The sequence below is a fragment of the Corythoichthys intestinalis genome, chromosome 17 (genome assembly GCF_030265065.1).
Source record: "Corythoichthys intestinalis isolate RoL2023-P3 chromosome 17, ASM3026506v1, whole genome shotgun sequence".
Classification (NCBI taxonomy): domain Eukaryota; kingdom Metazoa; phylum Chordata; class Actinopteri; order Syngnathiformes; family Syngnathidae; genus Corythoichthys; species Corythoichthys intestinalis.
In genome coordinates this window covers 14,182,543-14,194,636 of record NC_080411.1, presented here as the reverse complement: position 1 = coordinate 14,194,636, position 12,094 = coordinate 14,182,543, and the positions used below count along the sequence as shown (strand labels likewise).

The 12,094-nt window shown below is 40.2% G+C and overlaps 2 protein-coding genes across 5 annotated transcripts in view; one reads left to right on the top strand and one right to left on the bottom strand.

Annotated features, from left to right (window-relative positions):
- clip1b (CAP-GLY domain containing linker protein 1b) overlaps nt 1-6,518 on the bottom strand; it is a 57,355-nt gene extending 50,837 nt beyond the window's left edge. For all 3 annotated transcript variants that reach the window (XM_057819211.1, XM_057819212.1, XM_057819213.1), the window contains exons 1-3: nt 6,404-6,518; nt 3,608-3,758; nt 361-872 (exon numbers count right to left, since the gene is read on the bottom strand). In XM_057819211.1, the coding sequence (XP_057675194.1) occupies nt 361-872; nt 3,608-3,716 (621 nt within the window). In that variant the 5' untranslated portion in view covers nt 3,717-3,758; nt 6,404-6,518. The remainder of the gene's footprint in view (nt 1-360; nt 873-3,607; nt 3,759-6,403) is intronic.
- Nucleotides 6,519-6,598: 80 nt separating this feature from the next.
- On the top strand, nt 6,599-11,053 carry LOC130905337 (uncharacterized). Of its 2 annotated transcripts, none has more exons than XM_057818629.1 (2): nt 6,599-7,141; nt 9,590-11,053. In XM_057818629.1, the coding sequence occupies exons 1-2, from the start codon at nt 6,901-6,903 to the stop codon at nt 10,945-10,947; spliced, it is 1,599 nt and encodes a 532-aa protein (XP_057674612.1). In that variant the 5' UTR covers nt 6,599-6,900; the 3' UTR covers nt 10,948-11,053. The 2 variants fall into 2 exon arrangements, with proteins under 2 accessions (XP_057674612.1, XP_057674613.1); XM_057818630.1 differs by lacking the exon at nt 6,599-7,141 and adding an exon at nt 9,424-9,508.
- The last annotated feature ends 1,041 nt before the right edge of the window (nt 11,054-12,094 follow it).

Genomic DNA, 12,094 nt, shown 5'->3' with positions numbered 1-12,094 from the left:
GCGCAACAGTTATGTTGTAAATTCAGATATTTCCATTTGGTAGTACATTTCTACTAGATGTAGCTTCAAGCCAGAAAAAAAAAAACTGACAGCAATTAATGGAAAAGTGACAAACAGCAAAACTCCTGGACCATTTGTCTGTTATTTTAATTCATAAATTAATACGAACTAAATTAATGAAAAATACAGTGACACACATTTAGCTCATAAAGGTATATTATCTTATTATTATTTAAAAATAATACAAGTGAAAAATATTAACTTAAAAGGAACTTTGAACTTTTTTTGTTTTTTTTTTATATAGTTAGTCATCCAGAAATGGCATTAAGATAAAAGAAATTGAGATTCTGTTGATCGTACCAGGACCCGATCTCCTCTCCTGAGCTCTCGCTTGTTCTTCTTCGCCGATTCCGTGTCAGAAACGTTGGATGCCGACTCGGTGGATTGAACCGTTCGATTCAAAGTGCCGCTACTCTTCCTGACGGTGGGAACAGTTTGCAAATTTTCGGCACCGGACAGCGGTTCGCTTCCCGCTTGCGCCGTCTTGACCTGCCCCCCGTTGGCTTCCTTCTCCGGCAGGGGCGTCCTGGACAGTTTGGAGGGCCGCGTGAAAATTCCCTTGCCGTCATCGCAGCAGAAGTAGCGAACGCCGGCCACCGAGCCGTCGTTCTTGCCGGTGGGCTCGTCCAGCGCGATGCCCGCCCACTGGCCCGGGGCGAACTGCGTGCCGCCCACGAACTGAACGTAGCCGGGCTTGTTGCCGTTGACCCAGACCCGCTCCCCCAACTGGAAGTCGGCACTGCCATCCTGACCGGGGGAAGGGATGCCGCCGCCGGGGGGCTTCTCGGAGGCTGGAAGTGACTTTGGAGTTCCTGCAATTGCAGTTTTCAACATTATTAGGAGGATCGTTTAAGGCTGTAGGTCACACGAGTGGAGTGGAGTGTGGATCACCGCAGTGGAATGCAGTGCACTGCAGTGGATTAGGCTGCAGTGGAGTGTATTGGAATGCAGTGCAGTGGAGTGGAGTGGAATGCAGTGGAGTGGACTGCACCGCAGGATTGGAGTGGAATGCAGTGGACTGCCGTGAAGTGCAGTGTAGGACAGAAATGCAGTGGTGTGGAATGCAGTGCTGGAGAGCACTGCAGTGAGTGTATTGGAGTGTGATGCAGTGGAGTACATTGCAGGAGAGGAATGCAGTGGAATTGAATACAGTGAGGTGGAATGCAGTGGAGTTGAATGCAGCGGAGTGGACTGCACCGCAGGAGTGGAGTGGAATGCAGTGGACTGAAGTGGAATGCAATGCACTGCGGTGCATTTGGGTACACTGCAGGAGTGGAATGCACTGCAGTGGCGTGGAATGTAGTGGAGTGGACTGCACTGCAGGAAAGGAGTGCACTGGAGTGCACTGCGTTGGAGTGGACTGCACTGCGGGTCTGTTGAAGGCACTGCAGTGGGGTGGACTGCACTGCAGAAGTGGAGTGCAGTGCGGTCCTGTGGAGTGCACTGCGATGGACTGGACTGGAGTGCACTGCGGTGGGGTGGTCTGCACTGCGACGCAGTGGAGTGCACTGCAGAAGTGGCATGCAGTGGGGTGGAATGCAGTTGGGTGAAGTGTGGTGGACTGCAGTGGAGTGGACTGCAGGAATGGAGTGGACTGCAGGAGTGGAATGCAGTGGAGTGGAATGCAGTGGAGTGGAATGCACTGCAGGAGTGGAGAACAGTGGAGTGGAGTGGAGTGCGCTGCAGTGGAGTGGAGTGAATTGCAGGGGTGGAGTGCAGTGGAGTGCACTGCAGGAGTTGTGTGGAGTGCAGTGGATTGCACTGCAATGCAGTGCAGTGCAGTACACTGTGGTGGTAGGGTAGGGTAGGGTAGGGTAGGGTAGGGTAGGGAAGGGAGTGACCTGTAAATGTCCAAAAATCAACAGGAAATGATCCGTAAATGCCCCAAAATGAAGAGGAAATGACCGAAAATTTACAGGAAATGAGGCGAAATGCCCATAATGAGCTCAGTGCCTGGCATTGGCTGCCCCCGATGGCCATAGACGTCCAATCCGTTTGAAGGGTAGCCAAGTAACCATCATAATAATTTGTGCATTAATGGGTTAATAATTTAAAAAATAAATATAATTTTAATTTTAATTTTTTTATTATTAGATAAATAAAAGTAAATACTTATTATTTTTAGAAATGTATAAATTTAGAGAATTTCTTCAATTTAACCTTTACTTTTTTTTTTTTTTATTACAGAACCAAAAATTTAAAAATGAATCAAGAATCTTTACCTTATTCCTTGTTTTTAAATTTTATTTATTTATTATCCTATTATCAGGGGTGCACATAATATTTTTGCCCAGGTTCTCAGAGGAGGACCTGGAGATGTGACTTGGTCCTCATTGAGCTTGAGAGCCAACCCGCCTGATGCGATAAATTTATGACAAGCTTTACTTAGAGCCAATTAACTTTAATTAATTATATTAACAATTAATGCTTGATTAACATCAACTGGCACAACAAAATTGCCATTACTTTGAAATGTAAAGAAATAAAAAGCACCAATTCAAAATAAAGGGCATTATGCGGCTCCCACATTAACTCCAAGCCTTTTTAAAAGTGGGATGTCCTCCTCATAAGACCTTATTGAACGTGCATGTTTAGCTTTGTAAAATGCGAGCAAAAACACGTTTGTCAGTGCATGGCGCTGTTCATTACCTTTATTTCGCCGCTTGTCCATAGAGCAAGCGGGGTCCTGTTTGACATCGATAGTTTGCTTAATTGCCACATGCTCTCTGTTTTTGGATGTTTGGATGGCTGAAATTCTTTGACCCTACATTAAATGCGCTGCTCCTATCGGCGACATTAGGATTCTCACAGTGCATTTTGTACCGCATTTCTGTGCGAGCATCATTTGCTTCTAGCCATGGTACCTCCTACTTTTCAGCAAAAGTCCTTTTTTTCGGTAGCTCCGGTGACGTCTCTGTCGTCTGTCTGTCTTTTGACGGGGGTGGGGGAACACGGAAGTAATTACTCAGTGTGGCCTGCCTCGTTGACATTTTGAGAAGTTATTTTCTCGTGTCCGCCGCAAATACGGTGGTCAGCCATTGGTACGCAAAAGCGTATGGAAGTCGTTGAGGGCCAGCGCGTTTGTCTACGTCCGGTACGCATGCGCGCATGCGGACCACTTATGTGCACCCCTGACTATTATATACTATTATTACTATCGCTGTTACTATTATCATTATTATTATTTTTTATTTTTTTTTTTTTTATGAATAAAAAACAAGCACCTGCTTTTGATAGGCTCAAAAAACCATAACAGACAATTTTGAGGTCAGCAATGTCTAAGCAAATCAACTATATAAATAGTTGATTCATTTGCTCATCAATTAGTTGTTGATTGGTCGTCGATTAATCACGGTAGCCCTTTTTTAACTGCTACTGACTGCGCTAGATGCCTAGCGATCATTCGCTCTCCAGTCAAAAAGGATGGGACATCCAGCGTCTAACTGACATGGCCCACAACAAAAATGAGTTTGACAGTGCTCTAAGTAGTAACAAAGATATTTGGATGGTGCGAAAACATTGAAATGAGAGAATCCTGTCTTCTTACCTGAGGAAGGGGTGGTCCTTATGGCCACTGCAGGTGGGCGTCCTATTTTCGAGGGGGGCTTGAGCCCACTAGCTTTGCCTGCTGTGCTCATGGCTCCGCCTTTGTCCATCTTACGGAGGGGAATCCTTCCCCACCATGTGATTGACGGGATCTGAAACATGTGCATATTTCATATCATCATACTCTAATTCACCCGAATATGTCTGTACAGCTTTATTCTGAGACTATAAATAGCACTGTCGTCAAACTACGTGGGCGGGAGCGTCTTGAGTTGAAGAAGAGTTGTTTTTTTTTCATAGATTTGTCAAAAAAGGGCCAATAGATCTGACACAAATGATTGTTAATGAGTTAACATTTTTGGCTAATAAAAAAACTAGTACGGCCCTCATGAGATCTAATTGCCATAAATGTGGCCTGCGTACAAAAATTTGTTTGACACCCAGTTAGTGCTGCAACGATTAATCGATTAACTCGATTAATTTGATTATAAATAAGCTCCGAATCAAATTGTGCCGCTTCGAGGATTCGTTTTATAAGTGACGTTGCAAGGGTTTGTTTTGAAAATGTTCTATTTCGTTTTATTGATTTGGTTGGATACACTGCCCTCCCGTAGCAACAGTGAATGCGCCATAACTCGTCTTACATGGCTGAATCCAGCTGCTCCCTGTTAAGACCTACAAAAGGTATGTTTTTGTTTATGCATTCATTGTTTAGTTTAGACGTATATTTAGAGCTTTTTTGTAAGAATAGGAATTTTCAAAACTGTCCTATATGCATGTGTGATAATTCATTGGAAAGCTCAAAATCTCAATTTTCTGGGGGAAGAAAAATTTTGAACAGGAGGGCATTTAAAAAACAATTAAACAGCAAAAGTAACTGGAGGTGAGAGAATGAGAGAGCATAATTAAAGACACCATGATTTTAACGATATACTATCGCGCAATTACCTCTTTTCGATCCAAAAACTCCATGTAGCATGGATCACCGAGTGTCAAGACACAGCTGTGAATGGCCACAGCTGGAATTTGGGGGATTTCATGGGTTAAACAAGGTAATATAAAAAGGGTCGCGATGCAGAAATCGCAGACATCAAGGATTGGTCAAGATTTTATTTTTTATATATTTACCCTTTTAATTTTTTCCCCAAATTTTCTTTGTTCGATTATTTATCATCTAAAATATTGGGGAAAATGCGACAGTAACAAAAAAATACAATTAAGCAATAGTTAGAAGGTAGATCCGTGATTTACAGACACTATTTTTTTCATTGTAGCGTAATTTGTTTAAAAGTTTAAAATACGCGAATCATTTTTAATTTTTTTAAACTAAATATTAGACATCAATTACTGATTCTAAGCTAAAAATGACAGATATTTCGAATAATAAATACAATTACTTGGCTTCTTTTTATGGCTTGGTCAAAATAAAAGCCGTTCTGTGGTGTCTGTAAACTGGGGTCTCCAGGGTAAAACGGACAAATTAAAAATAGTTCGGGGGCTTAATGCGCCATTAATCTGCTATCGCAGCATATAGACATATTGTTCTATCACACACAATAGTTCTTTTGGCTTAAAATACAGCAGTTTATTTTAAAGAGGGGTTCAAGAACAGAAACTGCTTTTTCACCCTTGTCTGTGTTTATCACCATACATATATATATATATTAAAATTTTATTTAGATTTTTTTTTTTTTTAACTTTTTTACGGAAAATAATTATTTTTGTTTGAATGTTTAGGAACTTCAACTGTAGTTGTAGGTTTAGTCTATCAGTTCTGTTTATTTCAATTTTATTCAAAATATTTCAGTTTTTTTTTTTGTTATTTTATGTATTTTAACATTATATTCATGTTGATGTTCCAATTTGCAAATATGTTGTGAAAAATATAAAAATTCTGTTCAATTAATTTTTTTTTAACCCATACATCTCAAACACATCTTAGAGCTATAATTGCGATTCCGTGAAACCGTAAAACCGCGGTATTTTTGCTTAAGGTTATCATACCGTCAATCCCATACCGGCACATGCGTAGTTTTAAATGCATTTATTGCTCATTTGAAAGTGCAATCTTAGCAAGCCAAAATAAATATTACTGCGGGCATAAACACCTGCTTGTTTTACATCTGCTAAAATTTATTCTGCAACGCAATAGATGTTCAAATTTCGATGACTAGATTATTCGAACCAACTAATCGATAAATTAATTCATCACATAAATAATCGATAGCTGCAGCCCTACATCCAGCTGCTTTACATTATTTGTTCAGCGAACGGCTGAACCGCGAACAACGGGGGCAGGAAACGCGAACTCCATCGCTAATAAATCTCAGTAGGCTAACCCCGCCCAGCCGGCGCGCTCTCACCAAAACAAGTAACAGTCCCTTTCTCCTGTCAAATATTACTGATGTCAAAACCCCCCAAATACTTTTATGAGTCCAAACTGTGTTTCCATACGTCAACCATCCATGAAACAGAACAAATGCATGACTTTTCCTTGTGTAGGGGAGACGTCTTGGTCAGAGTTTAACGAGAGTTCACTGCCAAATATTCCTTCTATTTGAATGTTTTTTTCTCCCACATAAAATGGCGTATTAATGCAGCCATGTTTCAAACTGATTTAATGCTATTTTTAGCCCCTTTTAGGTAAGAGTAATTCCCGGGTTAGCTAGCAACAGATTAGCAATATAAAGGCGTAAACCTATAGGGGACAAGTTTGACATAAAAGCCAGCGTTTTGTCGCTTTTTAACGGGACTTAACGGGACACGCGAGTGGCAAAGTGTCGCCGTGGACGCTTACTTGCTCGCCGGTGTGGATGCTGCCGAGTGCCGTTACATGACATGTTTTTTCCAGGCAGGTAGCCGCTTCGCTTCGCTTTTCTTCCTCCTCCTCTTCGAGCTCGGTCCCGCCTAGAGTGACGTCACAGCTTTACTCCACGCCGCCTTCACGGACGTCACTCGAAAGTCGGTTATTTCGCAATTCGGCAATCGTAGTTTTCCTTTTGTCCTCACGCAAAAGAACGACTTTGTTACGAATGAGTTTTTTGACACGACTAGTGTTCCGTAATCTTAATTGTGGGTAATTATTTACTTTTACTATGACTTATATTACTCACTGGTTGCTATTGACGGCGCTAAACGATTTTTTTTTTTAACTATCAACGGCCTTTGTCAGCTGACGTAACGCTTCCAACAGCTGCAGTGCATTGTGGGCCGAATCGCCATTTTGGAGGGTCACTCATTGTAAACAACTGAACAGTGAGGATCGTCTCTGCTCTCATCATTGTCTTTGATAAAATGGGACACTCGTGTTGTGTGATAGGCTGCCATACTAAATCACACGGCAGAAATGGCTGCAAAATTGACCACGACGTAAGATTTTTTCGTTTTCCCACTTGGAAAAGAGGTTATGGACAGCAGGTTGGGGAACTAACGAAGCGGCGTCGGATGGCCTGGGTTGCAGCGGTGAGACGGAAGGGCATCACTTTCGACGCCATATCTCCCTTCATGCGCGTTTGCTCTCGGCATTTTCATAAAGGCAAGTCAGAGTTTTTTTTGTTTAGGTATTGATACTGAATATGTTGGTTTTGCTTTCTAAAGTCGCTATTTTCTCATTGGCTAACCTTAGCTAGCTAGCCTCACTTGTAAACTACAAAGAGGGAGGGCAGTGGAAATGGGTTAATCTGTTCGTGATGAATCTGTGTTTGATTTATTCAGTCATCGTTTATAAAACATTACAGAGTGAATGATTTGAATGATAAAGGTAAACAGCAAATATGCACAGAAATATTTATCAATGCGTGAGATCTGAGAGATCTGATGGGATGAGAGCATGTCTGATTAACTCATTTGCTCCCAAAAATGTATAAATATGTTCAATTTTTAATTGTTTCAGTGTTCTTTTATGTTATTTTTTTTTTTACAAGAGACGTCTAGGGGTTCTGATTCAATTTAGCTCCAAAGCACAAAGCTGAAAATCCATTTTAAGCAATAAAACTGGCCACTGGAGGGCAGTAGCGCATTTGGTAAGACCTGCAACCCGATTCAATGGTAACGAAAGGCCGGGTGGAAGACCACTGAACGGAGAACAACCTAGAGGACGCCGGGATGCCAGGCGCTGGACGACCAAGCAGAGCGACCGGGACCACCAGTGCAGGGACGATGCCGTTGAGTCCGTGCTGCTCGCCGAGCAGACCCCGCAGAGACTCAAAAAAATCCATCTTTATGAGACAGGCGGCGATGAACGAAAAGTTTAACTGGCTGTCTCGGCCACAACAGCGTTATCTCTCAGTTATGAGTAATTAAATTGTTATGGTGCTGCAACGATTAATCGATTAACTCGAGTATTCGCTTAGAAAAAATATTCGAATTAAATTTTGCTGCTTTGAGTATTCCTTTAATTAAAGTGGCCTTGTAATGGTTTGTTTTGAAAGTGTTTGCATTTATTTTTATTGATTTGGTTGGATACACGGCCCTCTAGTCTACCTCATTTCACATGGCTGAATCCATCTGCTCCCTGTAAACACCAACATAAGCTAAGTTTTTGTTTGAGCTAACATTCATAATGTAGTTTACAGGTATATTTAGCTGTTTTTGTGGGTATATGTCTCTGAACCATTTGTTAAGAGCATTTTGAAAAAAAAAAAAAAAAAAAAACTAGGGCTGTCAAACGATTAAAATTTTTAATCAAGTTAATCACAGCTTAAAAAATAATTAATCGTAATTAATCGCAATTCAAACCATCTATAAAATATGCCATATTTTTCTGTAAATTATTGTTGGAATGGAAAGAGACACAAGACGGATATATACATTCAACATATGGTACATAAGTACTGTATTTGTTTATTATAACAATAAATCAACAAGATGGCATTAACATTATTAACATTCTGTTAAAGCGATCCATGGATAGAAGACTTGTAGTTCTTAAAAGTTAAATGTTAGTACAAGTTATAGAAATTTTATATTAAAACCCCTCTTAATGTTTTCGTTTTAATAAAACTTTTTAAATTTTCAATCAAAAAATAAACTAGTAGCTCGCCATTGTTGATGTCAATAATAATTATGGTGCTGAAACCTGAAACCCATAAAATCAGTCACACCCAAGCGCCAGCAGGGCGGAAAAACCAAAAAACACAAGTAACAAGTCGAAATGACACTGCTGTCTTTTTAATCTGTTTGAGCGGGGCATGTGCGTTAAATGCGTCAAATATTTTAACGTGATTAATTAATTAACACCAGTTAACGTGATAATTTTGACAGCCCTAAAAAAACTTGAGCATTTTATAGCATTTAAGCTAGCGGACTTTTTCTATGTAAGATAGCCAATTGTTCTTTCGTTGTACATACAGTAGATCCCCTTTTTTTTTTAAAATACCTTTTGAGGCTCAGCCCAGGTATTTTAATTTTTCATGTTCCTTATCCGATTACTCGATTATTCGAACTAGTCCATTGATTAATCGATTACTAAAATTTTCGATAGCTGCAGCCCTAAATTGTTACTTTGCTATCAAAAGCTCTATTTGTATTGTTGTTTATGTTATTTTGTAAAAGGAAAACATTATTTAGATGTTTGGGATTTAACTAAAGCAAAAAATATCTATGTTAAAGTCAAAGGTTATGTTTGAAATGTATGCTTTCACAAAAAGCTCAATTTCTCAGTTTTTTCATCAGAGATTGGAAAATTGCTTAAACTAAGCTATTTTCTAATGCTGATTTCTAAAGAATGGAAAAAGATATGAACTTACTTTTTTTCCTGCTGAAAGAAGAGTCTAATCTTTCTTTTGGTGGTTTCCATGTTTATACAGCAATAGAACAGAATTTTCCGCGGGCCTTGCTAAATCAGTCGAAATCCAGTAAAGCGAAGGGGGTTGCACCGGTGAAAATGGCTGGGAGTGAACGAGTTAAGTGGTTACAATTGTGAAATGCCATGGAAACATCCAATCTTACCCAGCTTTCCAAATAAAACCTAACGTGTTTGCAGGTGAACCAGCTTATGAAATGATGGAGACTGACCCAGACTGGGCACCATCCCTACATCTTGGACACACATCTGTTACACCGACAAACATTGCACGCGCTGCAAGACGAAGTAGGCGTGAGCAGCTACAGAAAGAGAGATGGCAAGCAGCAGAGATGGGGGTTCGGCAGGATGCAAAGATTGAAGAGGTGCAGACCAAGGAGGAACCATCTGAGCCTGATGAAATAAACAGTCACCAACCGAATGGAGAGAGGACACCTGATGCTGGAGAAGAAAGTGGTCAGCTACAGACTAAAGAGGGGACACATGAAGCTGGAGAAGATCATCTAATCACAGAGGCTGAGACGCACAACACCAGCCAGGATGTGACACAGACTGAATGTGACCTGTGTGTGCTCAGGCGTGCCGAGGTAAACCGTCTGTTGGATGAAAACAGAGAGCTGCGGCGTGAACTTAATGAGCGCAGGATGTCTGACGATTTCTTCGGAGAGGATGATGAAAAAGTAAAGTACTACACCGGTCTGCCAAATCTGGGAACCTTTATGGCATTATTCCGATTTTTGATGCCCCTCATGCCCAGTCAAAATAAAATTCTCACTCCCTTTCAAATGCTCCTCTTAACCTTCATGCGCCTTCGATTGGATCTGCCTGCGCAACACCTAGCTCATCTGTTTCGGGTTTCCCCAAAGACAGTGTACAGAACATTCAATGAAATTGTGTCTTTTTTGTATGCAAACTTGAGACGTTCGATTGTATGGCCAGATAGAGACACTCTGCACACAATTATGCCTCACCAGTTTGTGGAGGCCTTTGGACACAGAGTGGTAGTGATTATTGACTGTTTAGAAATGTTCACAGAGAAACCATCAAATCTGAAAGCACGTGCCCAAATGTTTTCCAGCTACAAGCACCACCACACTTTGAAGTACTTAATAGGTATTACACCCAAGGGAGCCATTTGTTTCTTATCAAAAGGCTGGGGAGGTCGTACAAATGACAAACATATAACCCTGAACAGTGGTTTTCTTGATAATTTGTTACCTGGGGACATTGTCTTGGCTGACAGAGGTTTTGACATACAGGAATGTGTAGGCATGTTGTGTGCAGAGGTCCAACTCCCAGAATTTACAAACGGCAGCTGTCAGTTAGCAGCTAGAGATGTGGAGGAAACAAGGAAAATAGCACATTTGAGAACCCATGTTAAAAGGGTCACCGGAAATGTTTGTCAGAAGTATAAGATTTTAACAGGAACCATACCCATAAAAATGATTCTTACATGTGAAGGTGAAGAAGCCACAATGTTGGATAAGGTTGTCACTGTGTGCTGTGCCCTGACAAACCATTGCCCAACAATAGTTTAGTACAATGTTTTCTTTTTGTACTATTTGTGCAAGCAAAGTTTTTATGTTTTTAGATGACTTAAACCTGTTTAATAAAGGATGTCAAAGACAATTTTGAAGTCTTCTTTAGTGTTGGTTTTAATAAAAGTACTTTACTAATTATATTCAATTTTGTGGAGATAAACACTGAATAGGAAATACGATGTTTGCTAACAAAACGAGAAGCTTGACAGTTTTACATTTTTAGATATGGCGGAAAACACTCAGGTGACTTGAATTTCCGCTCTGAGACCCCCAATTTGGCCAAATTTCAAAATTTGGCACGTGTGATAAATTATTGGAAAGCTTAAAATCTCAATTTTCTGGGGGAAGAAATATTTTGAACAGGTGGCCATTTAATTTTTTTTTAAACAGCGAAAACCTATCTGGAGGTGACCGCACGCGAGAACAGAATTAAAGACGCCATGACTTGAACGAGATATTATCGCTTACTTACCTCGTTTCTATCCAAAAAATCCATGTAGCATGTATCACTGAGTGTCAAGACAGCTGTGAATGGCCACAGCTGGATTTTTTGGGGATTTTATGGGTGAAACATGGTAATATAACAGGGGTCGCGATGCAGAAATCACAGACATCAAGGAGTGGTCGAGATGTTCTTATATATTTTTACCCTTTTAAACGTTTTTTTCCCAATTATTTGTTCGGATCGATTATCTATCATCTAACATATCGGAGAAAATGTGACAGTAACAAAAAAAATACAATTAAGCAATAGTTATAAGTAGATATCCATTTTTTTCATTGTGACGTTATTAGGTTAAAAGTTTAAAATATGCAAGTGAATATTTTTTTTAAGTTTTTTTTTAATCTAAATATTAAAAATTAATGATTCTAAGCTAAAAATGAGAGACATTTCGAATAATATAATTACTGAGCTTTTTATGGCTGGTTAAAACAAAAGTGGTTGTGCGACGTCTGTAAACGGGGGTTTCCAGGGTAAAACGGACAAATTAAAAATAGTTCGGGGGCTTAATGCCCCATGAATCTGCTATGGCAGCGTATAGACATATTGTTCTATCAAATACAGCAGTTTCTCTTAAAGAGGAGTGCAAGAGCAGAAACTGCTTTTTCAGTCTTGTCTGTTTTCCGCCATATACGTATAGGT